Raw genomic sequence first — 25,889 nt, 5'->3', positions numbered from 1 at the left:
TAACATTTCAGAGCAACACCAGGACATGGTATTGTATGTGCAACATTCTAGACCACAAATTTAGAATATGATATTTCTCCTCAAAATAAAATTCTATGCATATTCAGATTGTTCTTATAGTATTTATCTCCATTTTCTCTCTCCAAAACAACGATGCTGGAAAAACACCTGCACTCACACACAGTACATCCCCATCTTCCCCAATATGATACCTGTAGAGCAATTAATTGCTTAAGCAGCTCAATTTTATCTTGATCTTCAGGATGCTCTTGAAGATACTTCTCTGTGAAAAAGGCCTAAAAGTGAAGAGAGAAAATGATATAGATGTGATGCTTTCACAGCTAGCTCTAAGGTGAAGATCCCTGTACTTTAAAAGCAATTCACTGCCATTACTTCTCATAGCAAAATTGTCTTTAATATCAACCTGATACAAAGCCAAAGGACAAAGAATTTTAATTATTCATCCAGAAAAGGGAAAAAAGATGCCTTTTTTCTATTTTTTAAACTATATTTTCAATGAAAACCTGGTATGTTAATAAACAGTTACTTCATCAGAAGGGTTTTCTTCAATTCCAACTCCCTTCTCAAAGTACTGACTTGAATAATCAAGGTTATATTATTTGTCACCCAAACATGAGTGGAAAAATCAGTCCTGGAGCTCTCACTTCAGGAGGTTTCTCTCACTTTAGCATCCAATGACCTGCAGTACACAATGACGTGCAAATACCCTCGGCCTCTGAAAGGTGAACAGACCTTCTCTTGCCTGCAATCTCCTTGAGACCTACCATTAAGTCCTTAGGTACAGCATTTTTACGTGGGGCTTGTTATGAAAATTCAGTAGAAATAAGACCTGTGTTGAGATTTAGACTCATAGTTTGGTTCAACAAAGCACCTTTAGTCTACACTTCTTATGTGTTTACCTTTAACTCAACAGAATCTGGTACTGGTTTAAGAGTTGAACAAACACATGTACGCCTTCCTGGACTGAAGTCTTAAAATTGTGCCAATTCACATTATGTGCTGCAGAACATTGCATTGAAATGTATCACAATTCCCAGTCAGAAGAATTTAATTTTTCTTTTCCTAGATAAAATCCCCAATAATTTTTCATTTTGTTTTAAAATGTGGTCTCTGATCTATTTCAGCCTCTGCATATATTTTAGTCCTGCATTCCATTAACTGGACTGTATGTACAAGTGTTTATAGGCCTAGTGGTATGATTCTGAAAAAGGCTGATGTCAAGAGGAGGTTAGCTTGTGAAAGGACTGCCGAGTATGTCCCAATGGATTTTTCTTTAAAGTGTTTAATTATTGCAAGAAGAAAGCCCATGTTAAAAATGCAGACTTTGACTTTTGGCTACAATGAAACAATTAAAAAATTCAAGATTTTATCCGCCCACAAAAGCCAAATGTTCTGTACTGATCTTTAGTTGAAATAGGAAAATATGAACCAGAAATGAGTATTTCCAGATGTGGTTACAGATACATTGTGTTTCCTAGTTTTAACTGCTTTCCCACTTTCGTAATTCTAAACTTTATGTCAACCTTAATTCATGAAACCGGAGGATTTGGGGCCAAATTCACCCCTGGCGAAGCATGCAGCTCCTCTGGAATCAGAAGAGTTATACCCCAGATATATCAGACCCTCTCCCATTTAACTTTTTCACTTCATTTCATGTGACTGCAACACATCTGAGAAGAATTAAACATGTTTTAACACCATCCATTCCGTTTATGGAAATAAGCAATACATTTTGTGCCGGGGAAAGAATAATTAAGATACTGGGAATAAACAGCTTAAGTTAAACATCACAAACGAAGAACACACACTGTGTCAACTGAATAAACCTGGATAGGAAACACTGAAACATTCCTTTTTTTTTCCCCTCCCCTGAAATACATGCTCTTTTCTGCAACACTGCAAAGATAGACTATTTGCTGGAAAGTAAAATCTTCATTTGCCTTACCATTCTATATTAATGCAGTGGAGAAATGTTAGCTATTTTGCTTCTATTTCTGATACTTGCACTGTTCACTGAGCTAACTAAGCACCTCACAATGCCCCCATGAGGTAGGGCCATGCTATTATCACCACTGTAAATGAGGCCCAAAAGAGGTGCATGGATCACTCCTTAACTCTGTTAGGGCACACCACTAAAACTTAACACTTAAACACTTAAAAATGTGGAATTTTTCCACCTTTCAGCCTACTGGAAATCTCCCACTTTAATTCTTTTCTTCTTTAAGCTCTGAATGGGCACAGATAAAGCTATATACTGCAATATGCCTGATTAACAGCTGAAAAGTGAAGTTCCATCTCCCATGTTTCAATCCAGACCTCCAACACTGTGGAGGTCAAACTGAGCTACAGCTAAATGCGAAGCCCACCTTTTCGTAGTTGGTATATCCCCCCATGACTGCTGGGTCCACGATCCCGTTCAGGAGCATAGAGAGAGGATGTACTGGAAGACTCCGGTCCCAGACGTGCTGCTGGACAATGTTGCTGATTTTCTCGTTGGTTAGCTCCATCGTATCTATGGCGTTCTCCAAAGGGCTGATCTCCTCCTGTGAGAAAGAAGAGAAAAGAGAAAACCTTCATTCTCCTCCACTGAATATGAAGGAACTCCTTGTATACAAATGGCAGCTTGACTGTTTACAGCAGAGGATTTCAGCCCACCTGTGCTAACTATTTTGCCACAGAGATGAATGCAAGAATGACCTCACACCTTATCCTGAAGGAACAACAGTTTAACAATTAGCCACTGAGCGGAGTGTTAAGAAGTAACCACCTTCCCAAGCTTTACTCAGCCAACATAGAACTTGGCTGCCTGTGGTACAGCTGCCTGCAGAACAAAAAAAGGCAAGCACATCAAAGCAGACACACATTTGCTTTTATCTGAAGCAGAAAGTATTGGTGTGCCACATCCAACGGTGGAACAGCTAGTCCCAAACTTTGCAAAACTTTCTATTCCACAAAAGATCAGAGAGGATGAAATGCAATTCACATACAAAACTCACCGTTGTAACCTGCTTGACTTCAAACCACTTGAGGATGCCTGGAAATGAGTATGCTGTTGTGTAGGTTGTCCTTTCTATCCACATAGTCTAGTTAGAGAAGGAAAAAGAAATTCTAAGATGTAAGGAAAATATTGGTATTGCAATATAATTCTCTTCTGCACTAGAATATGGAACCAGGCTTCCAGCACTAGCTGGCAGGATTTGCACAATGACTTTTGCTTTCATTAACTGGGATGGAACCCAGTGTTTTTGGCAACAAATACCACTACTACAACTTAAGTGGTATCAACATAAGCAGAACACGGCTGTGGTCCTTCATGTAAACCACTTCTAGGGATATGATTATGGCATATTTAGCCAGAGTTATATGCAGTATGTCCAACCATTGCATGTGAGCAACAGTATGCCTTACAAGCAGCAAGGAAACATGCTATTACACTACACCCAAAGCTCACTCTCCATTGCAAATCTTAAAATTTGGCCTAAAGTTGAGCTGATCCTTCATAGTCAGATGTTAAGCCTCCTTAAGGATGGCTACATCACCCACAATCTAGCAGGCAGCAGAATGCACTCTCTAGGATGTTGCGGTTAGACAGCACAGTATTTACGTATGCCTGCATCAAGGACTTTGAACATTACAACTTCAGCTAAGAAGCCCCTCAGTACATCACATTATCTTTGCATAAAAACTGCAATATGAAGTGTAGCCCTCTGCTCCTTCTACATTTTAATAACAAAACTCCACTGCCACAGGTGGAAGAAAAATTGTGACAGTGCTGTTCAAAATGCCACTGGCAAAATAAAATAAAAAAATGCATAGAACAGTTTTTGCACAGAACAGACAACCAAGGCAGCTGGCATTAAAAGCAAAAGACTCACAGCAAATTCATTCTCTGGATCTTTTTCTCCTTTCCTGAATGGTCGGGAGTGTGTGAACTGCTGTACCTCGTTTGCTCTGTAGTAGCTAGAAAGAAGCAGAGAAAATGTTGAGTATAATGATAATGACTTATCTTCATTACATCGATGTTCTTTTATTTCCTCCCAACTTTAAACTGGACTGGGAAACAAATTTACACGAGACATATAGGCACTCTAATTCATAACTAGATTAGTTGAGAAAAATATAGAGGAAATGTTGAGAGAAAAGGGAAAACAAATTACTTTAAGATCTGTTCAGGAACAGGTTTGTCTTTATAATTAGGTGGCAGGTTCATCACAGGCTTCACTATAAAGCACTGCACATCTGAGGCAGCTATAGTTAAGGATGAAAAACCGTGAATTCTTCTGGGAAAACCGAAGAGGGAAAGAAATTCCCTTCCTGTTTTCATCATATGTCAGACTTCTCAACAATTCCCTGTGCTCTTGTCATGTTTGAAGAGAAATACTTAGTTGTTCATCAACAATCACAGACATTATATTGCTTGATGTGACTGGTATGCTACTCATGAACTAAAAGCCCAAAAAGATAACCCCTATACGAATACTTCCAACTACTCAAATTCCCTGGTGAAATGCATGGGAGACTGGGTGTTAAAGATTTTTACCTCAGGGACACGAAAACAAAACTCTGTACTAGGTTCTGTAATGCGTGCATCCATCTCCTCTCTTCTCCTCCCCTCCCTCTGCCTGCTTATTTGCCAGATTCTCCCAGTGCAGTGAAATTGCCCCCTGAATTTTTAGATCAATAAAGTTAGCTGAAAAATGTAGGCTATTTTTACCAGTGAACATCTATACCATCTTCATCTTTTGCACCTGTGAACCTTAGAAGAAATTCAAGAAAAAACAGTAACTGTAAACTGTTGTGCTTGGAGACACTACGTTGTTCCTTTTTATTCCATTTTAAGGACTGTACTGAAGGCTTTATTTAAGTAAAAATCTGTGTGGAAAAGCAAAGCAAAGCATAAACAGTTTGACTCACATGAATAGATTATCTCTGTGAATCACCTGCCAAATTTACTCTGAAGTGGTGAAGGTTTACTGGTGGGCAGGGTACCCCATATATCCTTGATTTCACTATGGCTATTTCTTTCAAAATCCTATGTAGCACAGGCAAGGTCATTCTGCCCGCATCGAAGAGCCAGCTGGATACCTGCCAAGTCTGAACCCAAAACCTCATTGCTAGAGCAGATCAAGCACTGAGCCCAAGCTAATACACTCCTTCTCTCAGGAGATCTTATTAGCTTGGGCTTTGTGCCATGCTAAGCATTCTATATAGCTTCCAGCTCAGAACTGGTGCTAGACTGGACGGTTTATAATGCAGGCATTCCGCAAAATGGTGAACAGATTAATTAGTATCTGCAGTACACTATTATGAAACAACCAAAGGAAGCACAAGGCATTATATCATGCAAGAGCAAGGGAACTGGTTCCAAGCAAAAGTCAAAAGAACCCAACACAAAGGAGGTTTTCAGGAAAAAAAAAAAAGGCATGAAATTAAAACAAACTACAGAACCACCAACCCCTGCCTAATACAACAGTGATTTGGGCACTCAAACTTCTCATCTTTTCAGAAGGTGTTTGTATGAGTCCGAGAAGGACCTGTACCAAATCCAAGCTATGCAGCTGCTCCCCTTTATAATGGGGCTATGCCAAAGACCCGGAACCAAACACCCCCAAACTTTTGGAAGAGTTCAGATCTGGATCCAAATTTTGCAGTTCAGGTTCATCTTGAGCCAAAAACATTAAAACAAACACAAACAGATGCAAAGGAAGTAGCTGAAACAAAGCAGCAACAGAGGAGGCATTTTTTGATACCAAGTTTGGTCTTGAATGAATTTTAATTTCCTATGTGGATTTAGTGCTTGGCAGGCTTATTGCAAGGGAAGCATCTGGTATCACTGCTTGAGTTGCGCCTTTGTACATGGACTTTTAAGGCCAAAATAGACCACCAGATTCTCTAGCCTGGCCTGTATAACACAGGCCAGGAGCCTAGTAAACTTGGTGTTTACTAACGTACATCTTCCAGGAGCACTGATATTGACTGGAAGTCACAAATAAGTATCTGAAGCATCTTCACTTGATTGCACTTGGTTGTGCTCACGATTAAGAAACAGATCTTAAGCCTAGTGGTGTGCTGTCACACAGTATGGAGTTCCACCAGGACAAAGACGAGAAAAAAAAAGGCGGCTGTACACCCAACAGCTTTTGTCAACATACATAATCATTTCACACTTCTTACAATGTGATTTATAGGGGGGAAAAAAAAGCAGGCATTTCATAAATGCTAGTTAACTGCAAGCAAGAAGACAGCATACCTCCTCCCACCTTCACTGCCTGTGTTTTACCTCGTTCACCTGGAAATACCAGACCGGATCACGTGCACAGCACAGCATTTAGCACCACCTGCTTGAGAGCAAGGTACAAAAAAAAATCCTGACCTGCAACCCACTAAGGTTTCATCCTAGCACCAACTCATTTAACTCTTACAACATCAAGTTCTCTCTCTTTTTCAATACATTTAACTTCACCATTATGGTTCTGGATAGTCTTATTTCATGCACAGTGTCCACTTTGAAATTCTCCTGGAACATTAAGTTCCTTGCTTATTAATCTGTTATTTCCTAATTCTGTCATTATAGGAAGGAGACAGATCTTCAATGTGCCAAAACCTTTTAGAACCAAAAGATACACTGTTTAGGAGAAGACTTGATCTCCTCTCCTGGAGGGGCAGTGCTGGTCATCTTCTCAGCACTAGGGAACTGGGTCAGTAGCTTCAGGTTGAAGTCTTCCCTTCGTTCATACTCCTTGCCACGGTAGATAAAAATTTTGTTCTGTGGGTAGCAGAAGAAAAAGGAGAATTAGCAATAAAAGCAAGGAGAAAGAGCTTTTCCAATGTACACAGACTAGTCTCAGAGGTCTGGTTTTCAAAGGGTTGTCTCCTAGCCTGACAGGCAGAACACGTGGGAGAAGAAACACAGGCTGGAGTGACAACACAGCAACTCACAGCGGCAAGGCACTGCAACAGCATCCTCACAGCTGCCTACAAAGTTATTGTTTCACATAGAAGTGTTACTGACATGCTCATGCTTCTAGCAATTTTGATTTATCCCTCTTGCTGTGAGCCGTTGTATACTTATCCAGCACGTATACTGGATACACGTGCTGTTGGTAAGCCACTGCCACAACAGGTCAGCATGCACTGCTCATGTTATCACCCTGGGTTTGTTCTATTTAGCCATCAGGTTTCATCAGTGTGCTTGACTGATGGACACAGACTGCCCCACTGACAGCCGACAGGGACATGTTCAGGGATGTCTGGGCACGTGCGATCATGTGTTTTGTGGTGTGCACATTTTCCTCCATGCCTCAAGTCACGCTGCAAGTTTGTCATCAGACAGAAAGACAGCTTTGGGGTGTCCTAAACAGACAGCAAAGATGCAGCAATGGATTTTAAAGGGTAGGACTCGGCAAAAGCATGAGTTTTACCCCAGCCCTCTTCAGCTACCCCTAACAAAATAACCAGCCATGACAGTTTTGTACTACAGACTTAAAAAGTAGACAACAGCCGATTTTTTCATGCTGGCCACCAAGCAGCGGTTGTTTCTGAAAGGACTGGATTCAAAAACATGACCTAGTGGAGAAAGCTTTCTATGCCATCCAGTTCCACAGTTCTAAGTTGACATTTTTCCTTTTTATTAAACTTGGCTTTGGTTTAAGGACAGAAGCTTCAAACAACTCCAGTCTGAAAATGTAAATGTTTCTTGATTTTAAATAATAGTTGGGAATATTTTCTACTATGCTGCACCCTGCCCATCTGACTCACTTTGGCTAGGTTCTCGTATTACAGCTAGCACAGATCCAGCAGTGCTTAGCAGCAATCTCAAACAGGAAGCATCTTTGCATTTTAATTCTTCTGTGTGGGACCAGACTCTCACTAATGTGCTTTAGCATTGCAACGATCCATGTCCTGAAAATTAGGTTCAGACTGAAAAGAGATGGGATAAGTTCTTTACAAGCTAATCATTTTCTAACAAATCATCATTACAACAACGATGTATTTTGCTTGGAAATCATATTTCTGAAGACGTTTATAGAGCACTAATACTAAAGGTAGATTCTGTTTTAAGTCCATATGAGAACATAATCATCTAACAAACCCACTTGCACCACACTAACTTTACCAAATCTGGGAATACAAAAAAAAAATCACCTCTTACTCATCTTTTTTCTATGCTGAGCTTTTTGCAATACCTAAGGGATTTATATGTCTCGGTAGCATTCAAATGAAAAAGGAGCATCTGAATTTTCTTGGAGGCTCTGCGAGTTCAGGCTTTTAGGGTACCCACCACTCCAGATCTTGAGTACTGAAGAATTCTTACCCGGAGGAAAGAGGGGAAACCCTGACCATAGTATCCAACTGCAAAGTACTCTGGTTGAGGTCTCATTGCCTTCATGATATTTTCATAAAAAGTAGCTCGTTTTTTCTGAAAAAGAAAAAAAGTCACTAGCATTTTCACTTTTCAGTGCTAAAGGACACTGCCAGACTGCAGCTCACATTCCCAGTGACAATTCCTGATCTATTACTTCTCCCCTGCAGAATACTTTCTATTATCTTTTTTTTTTTTGATACAGTATCTCTTATTTATCCATTTACTTGGTTAAATATTTGGTTTGTCTAGTCCAGAATCAACTTCATTTCCTCGTTTGCCGACATGAGACCAATGTCATGTTTTTTGGGATTCCAGGAGGATACTTGAAATCCTTAACTATTGCAACACAAATTAAAAGTAAACATACTCTGAAGCAAAGCAGACGCAAATGGTGACAAATGTCAGAGAACTGGCAGAAATAAAACTGGGCAGATGATTCTCATATGAAAGAACATAAAGACCATCTGGTTACATCTTTTAGCCGTGAAAAAAAAGTCATTCAGAACCAAGCCCATTCTATAGTTCTGCGTTCATGCACGGTAATTTTACCACAGGAATAACAAGGTGATGAAATTTATGGAGCCTGGTAATATACTATGCAAATGTTAGCTTATTTGATTAACACTAACAATGCTAAACATCTTCACACAATATTGTCATATGGATTACAAGGTCAAAACCACACACTTTTAAAAACAAAAAAGTTATGGAAACATTCTTCTAGTATTAACCTTTACAAAACCATGGAGGCTATGTTAGCTTGTTTGTTTTTAACATAAATGTAATTTGGGCTTATCGTGCTTAAAGATATTAATTTAAGCAGTCAACAGCATGCTGAAAATTGAGAGGAAAAAAAAAAAAACTTACCAGGAGATTACCAAGTCCCTCATAATCAAAGACCTTGTTTTCATACATGTCAGCCAACTCTTTGCTTAGCTGAATGGCTTTTTCCCACATCTCCATGAAGGATGAAGGGAGGCAGGTGGGGGAGGAAGAGCACAAAACAAAAGACTCCGTTAAAAGCATTCAGTACCGCAGGTAAGTAATACAAAGAACTCATCTGATTTCAGTTCAGGCAGCACTTAAATGTACTGCCAACTTCTTGTTAGACTCCATGCTGTATATTTTTTTTGCAGTAATCACAGTCACACAGTTTTTTTCATTTGATTTACAATGCAAAGTTACTATTCTTACTCCTGATAGGGAAAACTGAGGCATGAAGAAGTGGAAGGACATGCCTATAAACAGCAAAGCAGGTAAGTTCACGTGGTCTCCTTCTACACCAATAAATAATCCCCTTCATCAGGCTTCCTTGGGTTTGTCTCATTTAGCCTTCTTAGAACCATCTATCCCAAGCGCAATTGACACAAGTTCTGTATCAGCCAGACAAGCCCTATTTATTGCCATGCAAAAAGAAGTCTAACAAAACCCATTAACCAGGAAAAGAACAAAACAAACACTGCAGTTTCTCACCTAGCTAGTATCTTGAGCAGGGTTATTTTTACAGAATCTCTGTACAAGGAAACTGAAGGATTCAAACATCTCCAAGACAAATGGATGCCCTGCTCATACTAGTACCCTTGTCTTTGTTAAAAAGCCAGGCCTCAAGCATCAAGGCCTGTTATGGAACTACATCTCTTTTTCTCTTTAAAACCAACTTCTGCTAGCTACAGCCACCAGTTAAGTATTTACCAGTGAACAGTAAGAACATCACAGAGACACTCACTTTGCCCCTGTCGAAGAAGGAGATAATTTCTTGGTAGAGCTTTTCCTTGAGTTCCTGTTGCGAGTAGACGTAGTAGCTGTCCCTCTGCAGCAGATGAGGCACGCACGGCTTCTCAGACCACTAGCATGGAGGAAAACAAGCAAGATTGAAGGAACTAGAACATCCACAGATAAAGAAATCCTTACAGTGGATAGACTAACCTTCTGCACGGATGAAGGTTTACATTTCAGTTAAAGACTCTGATTACATTTAATTTATAGCCAACACTCTGAGAATGAAAACTGAAACTGCCTTTAGTGTATTACCTGGAGCAGCTCTGCGTGGAGGAGGAGAGTGTATGCTGCCTCTGTGAAGTTCTCACAGTCTGTGTGCAGGTCCCGGAGTTTATATAGATATCTAAATAAATGAAAAGTCATTGTTACTTTATGTGATGGACTCCACCAGTGTACACAACAGCAAGGGAAATAAAGGCTTCTACACAAGTCTATGGAAGGAGACAGCCTACCTGATATAAATGTCCTCTCGTTTCTTCTCCTTATAAAAATTCTGCCAAAAGTAGAAAAAAAATAGTCAAACTGATGTAAGCCAGCATGGATTTGCATAATCAATGCTAGACAAGTAACTTAAGGATAAGCCTTGGATATTTCAAGGATGTTTGCTATCACTTTGGCCACTTAGTCGCGCACAGAGGCCTAAAACCATCCTTTTGACGTAAGATGGGGCTACCATCACCTCTAGAAGAGGGTTAAGGGAAAGACAGAAAGCAACTTGTCCAAAGTTACAGCTACTCTTCGCAGTGGAACAGGGACTTAAGCCCATGCTTCCCAAACTATCAGCTAGCCATCCTTCCTGTATTTCGGGACCTCAGGTTACCGTATAGGCAAGGATCAGACACATGAATTGATTTTGGCATATATACCTTTATGTTTTTAGCTGTCAATAGCTGGTAACCTGATTTTGACCCATCATTAACCAGTAAGAGCATAGAGAGTTACTTAAAATCCGACAAAAAAATCTTTAGTGGCCTCTTATTTATTCTGGGGCACCTGACCCACCCCAGGTCCACATCGCAAAAGTGAGGTCAGAAAAGAAGCACATCTCCAGCCTGTCCCATACCAGCACGTTGACAGTGCAGCTCATGCGGTTCTCCTTGCTTTCATCATGCATGATTGTTCTGTAGTCCAACAGGTTCTCTAGCAAGCTGCTGACCAGCAAAGCAAACACTTCTCCAGAAGCAGACAGATATTTATGCTTCCGACAGTGCTCCAGGAGGCTGTAGACAAAATCCAAAGAGGTGTAAGGGAATAAGCTCTGAGTGCTAATAAGTAGAAATTCAGTGTGATTACCCACTCAGCTAAGAGAGCCAAACACACTCCCTTAACAGACACTCTCAGTGCAGGACAGCACAGCACATCCACAGACCTCAGATATCCACATCAGACAGGTCAAAGCTTGCCTTGGCAATGAAAAGCCTCAGCTCTAATCTTGGTACTAAAACAAGACTCTGATGGGTTTAGCTCTGATCCTGCTGTTCCCAAGCTTTTCCACTTAAAAGCCCCTTGCCATATCGGCATGTCTTTAGGCTTGTATCCCCAAGGTTAGGATAATTGTGCAAGTTGCTGCTCCAGTAAAAAAGCATTATTTTAAGGCAATCTGCCAGTCTCAGAGCTCCTTCATAGCGTTAAATCACTGTCAGTTGCATTATCTCCCTATTCACTGGAGCAACAAGTTAAGGTTTCTTTGCATCACAAAAATAGCCAACTATGCTGTAAACGAAGAACATCCGTGTTCACTACAAAACTTACAGTTTCTCCAGCAAAATCTTGTACTGTTCGTCCCCTCGGCCACCCTCAACTTCCTGGTCCAGCTTGGTTATCAACTCATTTTCAAACTGAAAAGGCAAAAACCACGTCAAATACACAGCGACTCTCTACAGTGTGATCAGTAATGCTTGTGGATGGTATTTCTGAACTGCTACACCATCAGACACTGTTTTTTACAAGCTAACCTAGAGGATGCTTTCATTACCGACCAGAACAAAAGTGGTAAGATGTCAAGATGACAAGGACAGAGCAAAGAGATATGAGTCCTCTCTCTCTCATGCTACAATCCTTGGAAGGTGATGATCTGGGGTAGTGCTTCTCCTTCCCACCCATCCATTACTGGTTCGGATTTGCTGGGATGGAGAAGCACCTTTAATGACCAGCTTATGGATAATAATGGTCATTCACTCACCCTACAGCAACTGAATTACTACCACCAGTTAAGGGCCAGTCTCAGCTCTCTGACCAACATAAACGGTTGTGACTGCTAATTAAAGCAACTTCTCATGTGACAGGAACCAAGTCCTCTGTGATTATCTGTTCAGCCATGAAGATACGCCCTGTTATGTGCAAACAGGTCAAGTACATAGTTTTATCTATAACTCAGTTACAAAGATATAAATATTAATGTTCCAAAATATGAGGGACACTGTAACTATTATAAAAATATCACTGGCATGGAAAATCCACGCCACACATCCGGTTTCTTTCTAGTCATTCCAAGAACCCGAGACCCTGGGGCCAACCACACCAAAGACTGATGACCCCTTGGGAAGAAAGATCCCATATACACACTGAAGTTGGGGTCTAAGCTGGTGCGAGGATGGAGCTTTGGGAAATACACATCACATTTGAGAACAGTCTGAAATGCCAAGGTGGCTGCCTCTTGGATGGATGTCTCCTACTCATCCTCCAGGGAGAAGACTGTCTACAGCACAACTCGAGTGTCCCCTGCCTGCCAGTTGAAATGTTAATGTCTGATATCCCCAGAGGAGAGCTGGAAGAAAAAGTCCTTAGAAACTGCAGAGAAAAGTTAACCTTAGAACAAAAGAAAACCCTCTTTTTCTTTCTTCCTGTCTGGTGCTTTCTCAGTAGTAATAAAAGTTAACTCCCAGAGAAATTAGCACAGGGCTGGAACTCAAGAGATCCTGTTCTCTGCTCTGTCCTCTGATTTGAAATTGAGGGATTAGGCAGAACACAAAAAACTATATGGTCCTATTAATAATTCAAGTGAGACACCTGACTGTCCAGCAATTTTCTTTACAGTAACTTACATTACAATCAAAGATGTGCTTCGGTAGAATTTATTTTGTTATCATAAATGTAAATAGACACTACTCTGTTCAGTACCCTGTTACAGTCTCAAAAGTGCTTCACATCTGCAAATGCAGAAAGATATGAAAACAGAGGAGTTCCTTAATTAACAGTTATACAAAGGTGCAATCAGGGACATAACCAAGGATTAATGTCTCTAATAAACCACTTAAAAGACTACTTCCCAAAGCATTTGGCTCAATGTTTTGTGCATTTTTTAAGTTTTATTTTATGGTGTTGTCTTTTTGTTCAAATATTCTGTTCTCCTTCTTGCCTAATGCACACCGGAACATTTGCACTGAACATACCAGGCTCCCTTACCATGTGGAAGTTTCTGTTCCCACTGAAGTTAAACTCGCACTGCATCATATCAAAGAAGATGGGAATGGTGGCTTTCCGTAGCTCAGGCTCTGGGACCAGGGTTACCTCCAGGATCGGGCCTACCATTGCTGGAATAAATTTTATTTTGTGGGGACCTGGAAGAAAGTCAAAGTCAGATACATCCTAACGGAATATGTCTGCTTGAAGTTGAGTGGTAAGTGGATATCTAAATTTGCAAGCGCATTAGTCAAATAAAATAAAAACCATAAACCACAGACATTTTGATTAGAATGCATTTTTGATGTGGATAATGGCTACTTAATACCACTCCAAAGTTCAGGAATAGTCCTAAAAAGTGAACTGCATGCATGTTGCAAATCAAAGGCTCCCTGGAAAATTCTATTCTTGGCATTCATATGGTAGAACTTCCTCTATAAGGAATCTCTAAGAGATCATCTCATCATCTGACATGAAAGAAGATCAGCTTTTGAAGGTTATTTACCGAAAAAGGGAAAGAAATTTTGTACTCTTGAACAGCTGAACCTACGTGTATTTCCCCACGTTAAATGCGAACAGCTTATATAAAGAAATAATTAGAAGTCCAGCTTAACAGCTCGAATAAAGATAATTCTTTAGCTGAAACTCACCCAAATTATACCACATATCCCTTATTTTGAAGCCAATTTCTTTCCTCATGTCCCCATACCTAGAAAGAAGTATTAGAAAGAAAAAGATGAAGGCGGCTTATTCACTGATGTTACCCTTGCAACGCTGAAGAAATTTAACAGCAAAACCACAGAAGCTGTTATCTTCTCATTAAAAAAAAACCACAACAAACCACCACACAAACCTGAATATGCTGGGTAATGATACCAAGGGGTCTTACAGGCTATATTCCCTACTAAGCATCTACGAAGAAGTTCCTCAATATCACACACTTTCCTGTTAAGGGTAGCTAAGATGTTCAATTTGTCTTTTTTCTTCATCGCCCTGCCCACCATCGATGCTCAATGCTCAGAGGAAGAGAGCAGCCATGTGCCATTCTGGCAGAAGACTGCAGACTCCCAGAGGGCAGAAAAAAACTGCAGCCCTGCTGCTCAACACAATTCTAGCCCAAATTTTGTTGCATTTCATGCTTTCCCCTAAAGCTTCAACTGCAGATGTTGTGAGAATGGAGGAATGTTTAATTACCAGGGCATTACCATTTATTGGTAAGGATTAATTACCAATAAAGCCCTTATCATTGCAGAAACAGGATAGCAAACATTAACTATGCATGCCCTCACAAAATTCTATGTCAAGATCTACAAATGTATGTAGGCACATGATAACAGCTAAATGCAGAAGTAAAAGCTGCTCCATCTCACTGTGAATTTGGCCATGTTCCTACAAATTACACATTCCCCAACAAGTTACTACCATTTGTTGCACTTTATACACAGGCATTAAGCTCATTTTACTACTTCTGAAATGGTTAAGGACTCTGAAGTGCTCTGGGTTTTAAAACCAAAAAACTAAAGACTTGGGACTAAAAGGTTGTAGGGCTTTTAGGATCCTTGCTTACCAAACTCATACAATGGCTGAGAAACTGCATAAAGTATTGCTCTGGCAACTGTGGCAAACCTTCTGTTGCAGACCTTATAGTGGAAAAAATATTTTGGCAAGATGCTTAAGTTCAGCTCAGGACCTGTGTATCAAGACTTAGACATCTGTAGTTTCAAAGGTCTGACGTGTGCTCGTCACCCCTCCTCCCTTCATCATCATTCATTAAGCAAGCACTTCCATGGCATGTTTCGTCTCATTCTAAGACTGTACAGGGTACGTCTGCTAAAGTACAAATGAAGCTTCTTAAAAATAAAAAGGTCTGGCAATTTTTTGAACTTACTTCTTGATAATTTTGTTGCGTTTGGCTTGCGAGAAGGTCTCCAGCTGGAGGGATTCATGAGTGAGAAAGGCCACTGCCAAATGGAAATAGTTATTCCAGAGCTGTGGAAGAGAAACAAGTCCAAAATAGGAGAAGACAAAGGAAAAGCAACAACCAGCACAACAGAGCTGCGCAGTCCCAAATGCTGCAGTCTCACGGATAAGTATTAATGAGAAGTGTACCAACAGTAAGCGTGGAAGCATAGATGAGCCTCTCAGCCACAGCAGGCAAGCCAGTAGCATACAGCAACTCAGAATTCCTCCCTCTTTTTGCCTTGGACTTTCCAGCCTAAGGAAGTGACAATAGGTTCCCCACCCACAGTGTTTTGTTCTCAACTAGTCATGCTCAAGTCAACTTTGGCCAGCAGGCCATTCAGCTCGACTTTGTAAAGACTGCAGCAGTTGCTTTGCTGTACTAACCACAGTCCTGGAATTCAGAGCTGCTTTGCATTCAGCTGCTTTTCTGCAAAGACTCTACAGATGTGTTTCACTGGCATGCTCCATATCAAAAAGTCTGGTAACTGGGGGATTTGCTTGCTCTTCAGGCCTTTCAGGAAACACCGAGGTCCAAAAGAAAATCCAGAAACAATGGAACTATTACCTGGAGTTCAAAATTTGCTTGATCCAGAAAGAAACGGTTGAGTACAGAAGTAAATTGGTTCACTGCCCGGAGGAAAACCCTGGAAGAGGTAAAAGCACCAAATAAAAGGTGGCTCTAGGAAGGAAAAAGAAACAAACAAAACCAAAAACACAACACTGCAGTTCTGGGTTTATGACATAAGCTCAGGAAACAAGAACAGATGTTCCCAAATGAGATTTGGGACAGTAAAGGGACATGCAGGAAAAGTCATTCGCCTGTTTCTAAGGAAAAGAAACCTTGACTGGAAGCAGATGATAAAAAAATAAACAAATATATTTTAAGTCAGTCTCTGTGAGCACGCAGTGTTGTTCCAGATAGTAGCTCCTCCTAAGTTTAGCCCATTCTCGCCACCAAAGCATTCAAATAACTTGCCACTTCCATATCCTTCTCCATTAAGGCACCCGTATGACAACTCCACATCAGAGGACAGAAATAAACCTGGGTAATTCTAGTTTACAGGCCAGCACGCTTTCATCCACTACACATTTATGTTTGTGAGCTGATTCCCCCAGATTTGAAACTGAAAGGGCTTCCCTGATTTATCTTGCACTCTCCAACAGATAAATAAATAACTGGTTGGAAGAAAACATGGTTTTGATTGTGTGCCTTTGGGCAGGAGAAGAAAGATTTTCAGTTCCATTAACAGAAATGGCCAGGCACTAGAATTTACCAAACTCTAACTGAAATTACCCTGAATCTGTAAAAGAAAATAAGCTTATATAACTCCAGTGATTTGCAAGCCTGCCAGGGTGAACCACCCTCCTTTCCGAGCCAAAAAGACTCCAAAGCAGTAACAAGACTAAAATAGCAGCAACTATTTACCTGCTCTGCATCATATTCATGACCATCCAGTCAGCTGCATAGACATTTTTTCCAATCAGATCTTTAAACATTATGAACGTTTCCATCAGGAAATCCTGTCAGAGAAAGTAAAAACCACAAGTTGAACAGCATAATCTTCTTATCCGCATGAAAATGTAGGGAAATGCAAGTATCTGCAATTGCATTGATTAACTACTACATCGATTAGCGATCAATACAGAGCACCTCCTAAGAAGCATCTCTTACTGCAGGAGTATATTCCAGTAACTAAATTATTTCTGACATCTCATCCATTCAATTCCAGAAGGAGAAATAACTCCACAGAACATGTTGATCTGTTTAATTAAATCTACCTTTACTGTTTCAAATTAAGCTATGTTGTAAGGAGTTCTGGTGCACAAGATGGATGAAGAACCAAAATCAATATTCAAGCACTTTCCAAATGCCTGAGTGACGACAGTGTAACAGCCCTAGGCAGTACCTTCTACAAAGATGGAAATCTAGAACATATTTTTCACTTCCTCAACTATTTAAGCCTTTTCTAGTTTAGTTTAAGAAGTATTTTTACAAAGAGGCAGCAAACATGGCTTCAGACACATGGTTTAGAATATTATCATAAAAAAGACACTTTCTGTGTGAGTGCCAAACTGCCCCAAACAAAGCTAGCACACCTGAAGACTTTGGCAAGACAAGGTTGAATTGCAGGATAAGAAAAAGAAAAAGAAGAGACGAGTGAAAGAAGGTATCAATAATATTGATCTCTCCACACTGTGGTCTCTACAGATATAAATGCTAACCTCTGAGCATTTAAATAGACTGTTCTCTGCAAAGACAGCACATTAGCATTCAGAAATGAGAGGGATACAAAGAAGGTCACATGAGAAATCACCACCTTACAAAGCTCACCAGCAAAAAAAAATCTGTTAAGCTGAACAGCTTGCTCTAAAAAATTGGCATGCAACACTAATGTGGAAAGAGAAATGGGCATTTGGTGCTGCCTCAGTAAAAATCCTTTAGGCATTATTAAATCAGAGCTTGACCGAAAAGTTTGGACTTGACAAGGGGCACCTTGAAGATAAGAATTAGCTTGTAACAGTGTTAAACCAACCAAGTAATGATGCTATGCCAGGGCTGAAAATACCAAAGCTAATAAAAAACAACAATAAAGAATAAAAATAGATAAAAATAATTATTGCAATAAAACAAAATGCAGCTTTCTGTTGGTATGAGTAACTCCTACACCACCACAAACATGGGCTTGCTTCTGTAGATTAGGGGATAAGAATTAGATTATAAATTGGATTTTGGATCAGTATCTCTTTAAATGATATTCGTAGTTTTAATGATTTCACAAACTCACCCTCTTGGTATGCCTCTATGCAGAAGCTGTACACATTCACACACAGGAACATAAAAGAAATAATCTATTTGAGTCAGAAGATGCAGAGCTAAAAGGGCAAATCAAGAGACATCTTCAACTTGTAAAATTCAGACTGAGCTCAGTTTGCATTACAATAAAGCTTTAAAGCCCCTGCTTAACCTCACCTTGACCTTAAGTAACAATGGTCTCCTACCAGCTCAACTGCTCTTCAGGAAAGAGAAAGATTTCTGAACTGAGGCTCCCTCAACACAAAATTAGTTTCAATCCTGCCTTCAATCCACCTTTGTCTGAAATCCATCAGAGGTGTCTTCCTCGTACTCTTCATCCTCAGGCACAGGATTTCTACACAACCCTGCTGAAAACCTTTTCGCTCATTCATTTAATGAACAATAGCAATATACCTGGATCTACTTGAGTTTTGTTTTCTAATGAGTCCTCCACAAAAAAAATAATTATTATTTGTATAATATAAAAAGCATTTCTAAAAGGAGATGCTGAATGATCTCTGTAGACTATCCAGCTGAGGGGCCTTTTTGATGCAGAAGTGACAGAAATGTGCGTGTCCTGTAGGTGGCTATGTTGCTCAGCAGATGGTGAGCGATTCCAACTGCACAAGGAACCAGAGGGATGACCTTGCCATCCAAAATGAATTACAAACATTTTCTTTTGGTTTTTGATCTAGCTTCTACATGAAGAACACACCTCCAGGCTCTTCCCCAGCCAGTTTTTAAATAAGCAAGCACTTTAAGTTGCAAAACTAGGAGCACGAGGACAGAAAACCAGAACAGCTGCTGTGTCCTGCTTCAGAGATGTTCATAAATATAGGGTTTGGTTCTGACTTTTTCTAGGACGTTTTAGGGACAAATCTGGACAGGACAGTTTGTTCTAAGTGCCTCAAAAAAAAAAAAAAAAAAGAATTGTACACAGTTTTTAACACGGAGAAAACTATTTGCATTGCTGTCCACTAAAGCAAGCAAAACATTTTGGATTGAATGTGAATTCAGTATTTGGGTTTTGGCTATTATCCTGTGAGACTTCATTAATAGATGTCTTCCCTGTTTTCAGAAATGAATATATATATATATGTTCAAATTTGCTATCTTTTCTTTGCCTTAAATACATTTTAAAGCTTTCCAACTCTAAATTAATCTAGGGGTGGAAGGATGGTGGTGAACTAGAAAGAAGGAAATAAAGAGAACATGACCACAAAGAGACACAGGGAGAGCATGGAGGAAGGGGAACACTTATCCTTTTCATCTACATTCACTCTTTTGGTTCCAGACCTTTTACTTGCACAGACTTCAATAGTCATTAAACATTTTAACTCATGCTACAAATACTAATCTCAGGCTCCACAGAGTCAGCAACATCCACTGTCCATACCCAGCAGGGGTGATGCGAACATATCCCCAGTGGCTGCGGCATTAGGTACACATAAGTAATTGCTGATGAATGCAGTATAGTCAGTTCAAACTGAATACAGTAACTTGAAATGACCTTTCAGAAGCAGAAAATAATTCTTTATGGACTGAGATAATCCCCCAGCCAGGCTGACTTACAATAATGTCCTGCCTGGTTTTGAAAGTATTGATGTAATGGTTGTAATGGAAATCATCCATCTGCCTCAGGATGGCTGTCATGCAGGCCACAAAAATACCCTAGAACATGAAAAACAAGACATACCATTATTTTTCTGTATTAAGCACTATAAGCTTAAAGTGTGACCTGTGCCTTCAGGTTCCACCTAATCAAATAGTACCAATCACAATCCTGCTGATCGTTCCTGACATCGTTCTGTGTGGCTGTTTTCTCCTCTACCCCAAACCAGTTAAGACTTCCTAAATGTCAAGTATGAGGTCTGGGTCTATCTGTTTCCCCAGAGATCACAATTTGGAAGAAAAACATATCCTCTAAACAGCAGAAGGAATGAATATACGAACATATGTAATTTTATACATATATAAATATTATATATATAGAAATACATATGCCACTACATTTTTAGATTTAATATGTCCAACTATATATTTCTCATGTGTGACATATTGGCAATAGTAGACTTGACCTTAAAGCTGTTAAAAATAAGACACTGCTATCCATGCTCAGCCCCTTATTTTTCCATCTTTCTGTACACTAAGTATAGTGCAAATTACAATATACAAACTTTCTTACACCTTCTAAGATGCCACACAGTAGTCAGCATTGCCAATCAGAGATGTCTGATCCTTCAGCATTTAATCCTATTCAGTGAAGGTGGCAAAAGAGTATTTTCTTCTCAGCAGAGATTCCTTGTGTATTAGAAATGGGCTGAAACCAAATCCTCTGTGCACAGGGGCCCAAAGGAACTTGAAATCACAGCCACCTGTGACTCGGTTAAAATTGCTGTTAGAATAGAACAATTTGTATCCTAATACCAGCTCCCAGAAAGCCACCCAAAGCCATGTTGTAGTGGCACAGAAGTGCTGCAGGAAGTGGAAAGATGATTTCATAAACCACTCTACACACTGAAATCTCCCAGGAGAATTCCGCTACAACAAAGGGTAAGGTAGTAAGGGAAGCAAGTAAATGGCTCTCACAATGTGTGGAGACTGCCTGCTCATTCCGATCACCGTGCGGTTTATTCTCCTTAGCAGCCGTTCCATGATCAGCTGGATGTGGACAGCAGTCGGCCCCTGGGGGATTCAATAAGGAAAATTTGAGACAATTCTTGATGTATACTATTCGATAGAGAGCTCCTTGAGCGGGAGGACTGCCCTGACAGTGGTTAATTGTTATCTGAAGATGCAAAAAAGACGACTTACTACACAACAGCAGTTGATTCAAATACTGCAGGTAGATACTTGGTGAAGAGGTGGCAAAATTCATTTGTACCAGTTTCACTTGTTCATGCTGGCACAGCTGAACTGAACCGGGCAATGTGATTTGACATTTGTTCCCCGAACAATTCTTCAGTTCAAATTATTCTTTCCAAGGCACCTTGGAATCAATTTCCATGACTAATGTGGCAAATAACTGTACTCCCCTAACTGAATAATGACTGTTGCCCTTACTTCAACCAGAAACCCAATAGTTAGATGGCTTGCTCCAAATAATTCAACAAGTCACCAAAGTAGTTGGGAATAGCATTCTGGTTCCTAGAAGGGAAAGAAATTTTTCTTTGTACTATAGTGACAGCCACCAATTCAATCTTTGCATAGCCCCTTTTCATTCAAACGCAGCTACTTTATGTCCAAAGAGACTCAAAACAAAATACAGAGCAATACAATATAAGCTGAGAACAGTCCTTCACCCTAACTTAAAAAAAAAAAAAAAAAAAGTATTAACCTTAATTTGCACCCTTGACAATTCACGAACTCACCACATCTTTCCGATCCAGAACTTCCAGAACACTGCTAAGGAGCTGTGAGCAGGCCTCATGGTCAGGCTTGTTTGAATTGTCATCCAGCTGGCCACTTAGCTGGTCTATTAGTAGAGGCAGGAGAGCATCTCTGCATTCTGAAAATGAAACAGCACCGTATCTTGCTCTCAAAGTCCTTCAGCATTCAGTATACATGGGTACCACACTGTAGCTTTCTGCTCTTAACTCTATCTTGGACACAAAAACATTTACCTAAATCCACCTGAGTTACCACTGGCAAACTAGAAGAGACAAATAACCTGTAACGATATGCATTACAGCAAGCAGATCACTCTCCTCTTGTCCCTTTCTAGATTAACATACTCAATCAGGATCCTACTTTTGTAACAACAGCAAAGTTTCAGATGTTCGCTTTTGGAGCCACTATTGGCAAGGAATATTTCTAAAGATGGATTTAGTTGTAGACTACCATTGATGGCTGATTTAAATGACATGTAAACTTGAAAGACATTTTTTGTTGGTAAAGGTGCATGGCTCCACGGAGAAACCAGAGGTTTCAATGTGCTACTTACCCGACTGTTTAAACAGATCACTCTCGACTATCTTGGTCATGCAGTTTAGCTTCTGTCGAACTAACTGGTTGTCAGGAATACTTTGGATAAACTTGCTGAAGAGGACACTAGCGTGCAAACCACAAAGTAAGCAGATGGTCAGCATTTTCACCCAATGTGATTCCACCTACCCTTACACTGTCCTGCACCTGGGCAAGTCAAGCAGTTGTCACTGTGTTGACATGTCACCTGCAAGCAGTCTCCAGGTAAATTACTACAGAGCTTTAACTTAACTCATTTTCAAGAAAGGTAGCACAGGGCTCTCAGTCAAGCTGAACAGGGTTAAGCCTCTCGATAAGAAGCTTGCATCCCAAGATACAACAGATATGCCACAAAAGCTTATAAATAGGAATACCATATGCCCTTCATTGCCAGCATAATCATACTCATACAAAATGAAAGCACAATTTTGCACTGCTGAAGCCTGAGACACTGCTAAGTACAATGGCAAGAGCATTTTCTTCCAGATGCCCCTTTCATCACGAGTGATGACTCATTTTAATCTTATACTGCATTAAATTAAATCCCATGTACATTTGCTGTCTGTCTACTGTTTACGAGCAAATTATTAGTGTCAGAACAAGGAGGCATGAAAGGGAGGTTCTGGGTAAAGCTATGAATATTGAAGAACAGAAATCCACAGTGTTGTGAATTTCTTGAATAAATACAACTTTTGTTTTCTGTTTTGTCACATATTTCATTCTACCTCAGAAGCAATCATTAAGAATTGGTGGAAACTTCCATGGCATTTCCTCACATGGTTCTCCAGTCCTCAAATTTTGGTTTCAAACAAAAGTTCCTAAGAAAGAGCAGTTGAATTGCGTAGACTCCTTTGAACTAAACTGACTTCCTCTAAAGCCCTGCAAGGAGCTTCCTAAAAAATCATGCAGTATGTGCATTATCATGTCATAGTCACAGCTGCTGTTTATAGGAACGTTTCCCAAATTTTCCCAATAGATGAACTGAGTTTGGAGGACAAACAAACTTAATAATGGTTACCTGAGCTCAACAGGGTCAAATACTAGTTTGACATCATTTATGATGCTTGGCAAATACTTTAAAGCTGCACCCTGCAAGAAAAAAATAAAAAATTAAAAAGACAAAGCACACACGGAGACTGAGTTAGATTAAGTTAGATTAGCTCGTTCATTCTGAAAGCCAGTTCATTCACAACCTCAACAATGCCCATGGTTCACATGGCAAATCTAGCTTTGGCAAGAGCAAATATGTGGACACCTGCAGAGAACTGGCTTAAGATCAAATTATGCACCCGAAGAGCCTCCAGCAACCACACATCTGCAGTGCAGAGCAGAAAAGGTAAAGGAGGAAGGATCTGTAGCCAAGTTGTACAGTTTTTGCAAACATCCTGCAGTTTCAGTGATTAAGCTCCTCATAGCCTGACATGAAAAGCACTATGTAAATTGACTCAGTGTTCTGTTTACTTTAGCATGTCCACATACACAGGAATACATTATCTAGGTCCTAGTGTGGCATTTACATGTGTAGCATCCAGGCACCTGGGTGCAACAGCAACTAAAGGTCTCTTGGTGAAGTTCCATTGCTGCTGCCAGCTGGAACTCTGATTACACAAGAATCAAAGTTGGGCTTCAAATGACTCAAATGCTAATTAAAAGTTTAGAATCAATCTTTCCTTCGAGCAGAGAAAGGCACGCTGGTTACAAGGACTATGAAGAAAACAATCTAAAGGCCTCATCACTTCCATCAATTTAGCCAGCCTTATTGCATGGTTGCTCTATTCCTTCCAAGAGCCCAAACACAAGGTTCATAATCCAGTTGACACCAGAAAGTCAAGCACGTGTAAGATCTAATATACGTTTAGGAACTGTCTGCTTCTTCAGCACTTTCATTCCCAGCATATGTTGATTTCTGCAGTGATCTAGCATTTCCATCTCCATTACCCACAAGCTCGGTGGTACTGGTTGAAGCATCTTCCACACCGTACTATATTCTATCTTGGTTGCTTGTTAGTTTTCATCCTAGCAGTTGCTGCAGGGTTTTCAGCAAAGCCACAGTTTTTGAATGTACAGAAAGCTCTCATCTTTATTTGATTAACTTTGCAGTTTAGATATTCCTTTAGATATTCCTTTCTTACATTCCATTCACTAAAACAGACATTCAGAGGATTCTGGTGTGACTCATCTGAATGGGTTTATGCACCTCAAAGCTTGTCCTTTCTTCTGCCTTCCCCCAGCTCTATCAGATGATCTCATAAAAGATAATACCTCTCCTCGCAAATCATGCATACCTTAATCTTGACAGCCTCCTCTAAAGGACGGTCCATCAGGACGTTGAAGGAGAGGAACAGCTTGCGTATCGTATCATTAAATTCATCCCCTTCTTCACTTTTCCCATAAAACCTACAAAAAACAGAAAGTGCTAGTTATATACATAAATCTAGGCTAATAGTGTCACAGTGTTTGAAACATAACTTTATCCTTTGGAAGAACCTCTCACATCAGTCTCCTTCCACAAAAAAGTGAGTGCAAAAACGGCATTGAGGATTCTGCAGTTACTACAGTAGTAATTTCCTGATTAAACTTGTTACAAGGGAAAAGCTGTATTTTTCTAACTGCCATTGCCTCACAATTTGCTTGGGTTCCAAGAATCAAATAGCTCATTTCTGTCTTAAACAAAAAGACTTTCAACGCAGCCTACAAATCCTACTGATGACAACCAAATCAGAAAAGACTCCAGTTTATTCTTTGTCAATTGTGCCACAATGAACATGTGAAAAGGGTTCCAAACCTTCACTGTAAATTCTTCAAAATATGTTTTAAGACTACGGTAAAAGCACTGTCATTGACCATATCCTACACAATGTGTACCCCTCAATCACCTCACCTCCTAAGCAACAGTGTGTGCCTTTGCTTGCTGCAAGAAAATCAGGGAAAAGGTGAAAAGACACTGCATGCAATATGTGTACCTTTTTCTTTTTTTTTTTTTTAAAGGGAATCTATGCAGGGCCTTCTCTGACACCACTAAATTATTTTTGCACATTATATATAACACATCTCGAAGAGTCCTTCAAAATGCAGAAGCTCCTTAAAATGAGGAAGTCATTCCATGCTTCATTTTTTTAAATTAAATAATAGGTTCTTTTCAAGTACTACCATACGCTGCCTTTAGCATGCCATAGATAACTACAAGGAATATCCTCTTCAAATTATTTATTTCAATTTTTACTCAATTTATTTTTTTTGAGCTGTAGACAAAGAGTAGAAAGACACTCTTCTTTACAACTCAAGAGGTTTACAACTCCTGAGGACATGCTGAAGAATATCCTCTCTGGTGGTATTAACTGGAAGCCCTGGCTTACAAAAGAGACATAATAAAGTTGGCAATGACAAAGCCTCACCTCAGGTGCAATATTCGCGACTGAACAATGAACCGGAATAGGTACTTCAAGGCTTTCAGAGCAGCAAACAGCAATTCTGTCTTGCTGGAGTCATCGGCATTTCCCACATAGCAGTTCAGCACTTTAGTGAGTTTCCTTTGGAAAAACAAAAAGGGGAATAAAGACACAGTTAAGTATTTGTGTATGCCCAGCTTCCCTATTCCACAGA

At 39.9% G+C, this 25,889-nt stretch overlaps 1 protein-coding gene across 6 annotated transcripts in view; it reads right to left on the bottom strand.

Annotated features, from left to right (window-relative positions):
* The window catches only part of DOCK5 (dedicator of cytokinesis 5), a 121,677-nt gene that overhangs the window by 14,653 nt on the left and 81,135 nt on the right, over positions 1-25,889 (bottom strand). For all 6 annotated transcript variants that reach the window (XM_083811587.1, XM_083811586.1, XM_083811588.1 and 3 more), the window contains 25 exons: positions 25,682-25,816; positions 24,572-24,683; positions 23,305-23,375; positions 22,267-22,373; positions 21,695-21,831; positions 20,913-21,008; positions 19,896-19,994; positions 16,956-17,050; positions 16,095-16,173; positions 15,456-15,556; positions 14,218-14,276; positions 13,571-13,725; positions 11,918-12,003; positions 11,229-11,385; positions 10,618-10,658; positions 10,418-10,508; positions 10,113-10,232; positions 9,254-9,343; positions 8,336-8,440; positions 6,646-6,787; positions 4,179-4,260; positions 3,897-3,981; positions 3,018-3,104; positions 2,388-2,564; positions 213-296 (listed from right to left, as the gene is read on the bottom strand). In XM_083811587.1, the coding sequence (XP_083667713.1) occupies positions 213-296; positions 2,388-2,564; positions 3,018-3,104; positions 3,897-3,981; positions 4,179-4,260; positions 6,646-6,787; positions 8,336-8,440; positions 9,254-9,343; positions 10,113-10,232; positions 10,418-10,508; positions 10,618-10,658; positions 11,229-11,385; positions 11,918-12,003; positions 13,571-13,725; positions 14,218-14,276; positions 15,456-15,556; positions 16,095-16,173; positions 16,956-17,050; positions 19,896-19,994; positions 20,913-21,008; positions 21,695-21,831; positions 22,267-22,373; positions 23,305-23,375; positions 24,572-24,683; positions 25,682-25,816 (2,593 nt within the window). The remainder of the gene's footprint in view (positions 1-212; positions 297-2,387; positions 2,565-3,017; positions 3,105-3,896; positions 3,982-4,178; positions 4,261-6,645; positions 6,788-8,335; positions 8,441-9,253; positions 9,344-10,112; positions 10,233-10,417; positions 10,509-10,617; positions 10,659-11,228; positions 11,386-11,917; positions 12,004-13,570; positions 13,726-14,217; positions 14,277-15,455; positions 15,557-16,094; positions 16,174-16,955; positions 17,051-19,895; positions 19,995-20,912; positions 21,009-21,694; positions 21,832-22,266; positions 22,374-23,304; positions 23,376-24,571; positions 24,684-25,681; positions 25,817-25,889) is intronic.

Source organism: Anser anser (genome assembly GCF_964211835.1).
Source record: "Anser anser genome assembly, chromosome: 26".
NCBI lineage: Eukaryota > Metazoa > Chordata > Aves > Anseriformes > Anatidae > Anser > Anser anser.
Note: the sequence above shows the minus strand (reverse complement) of the source record. Positions and strands in the feature narration are given on the sequence as shown.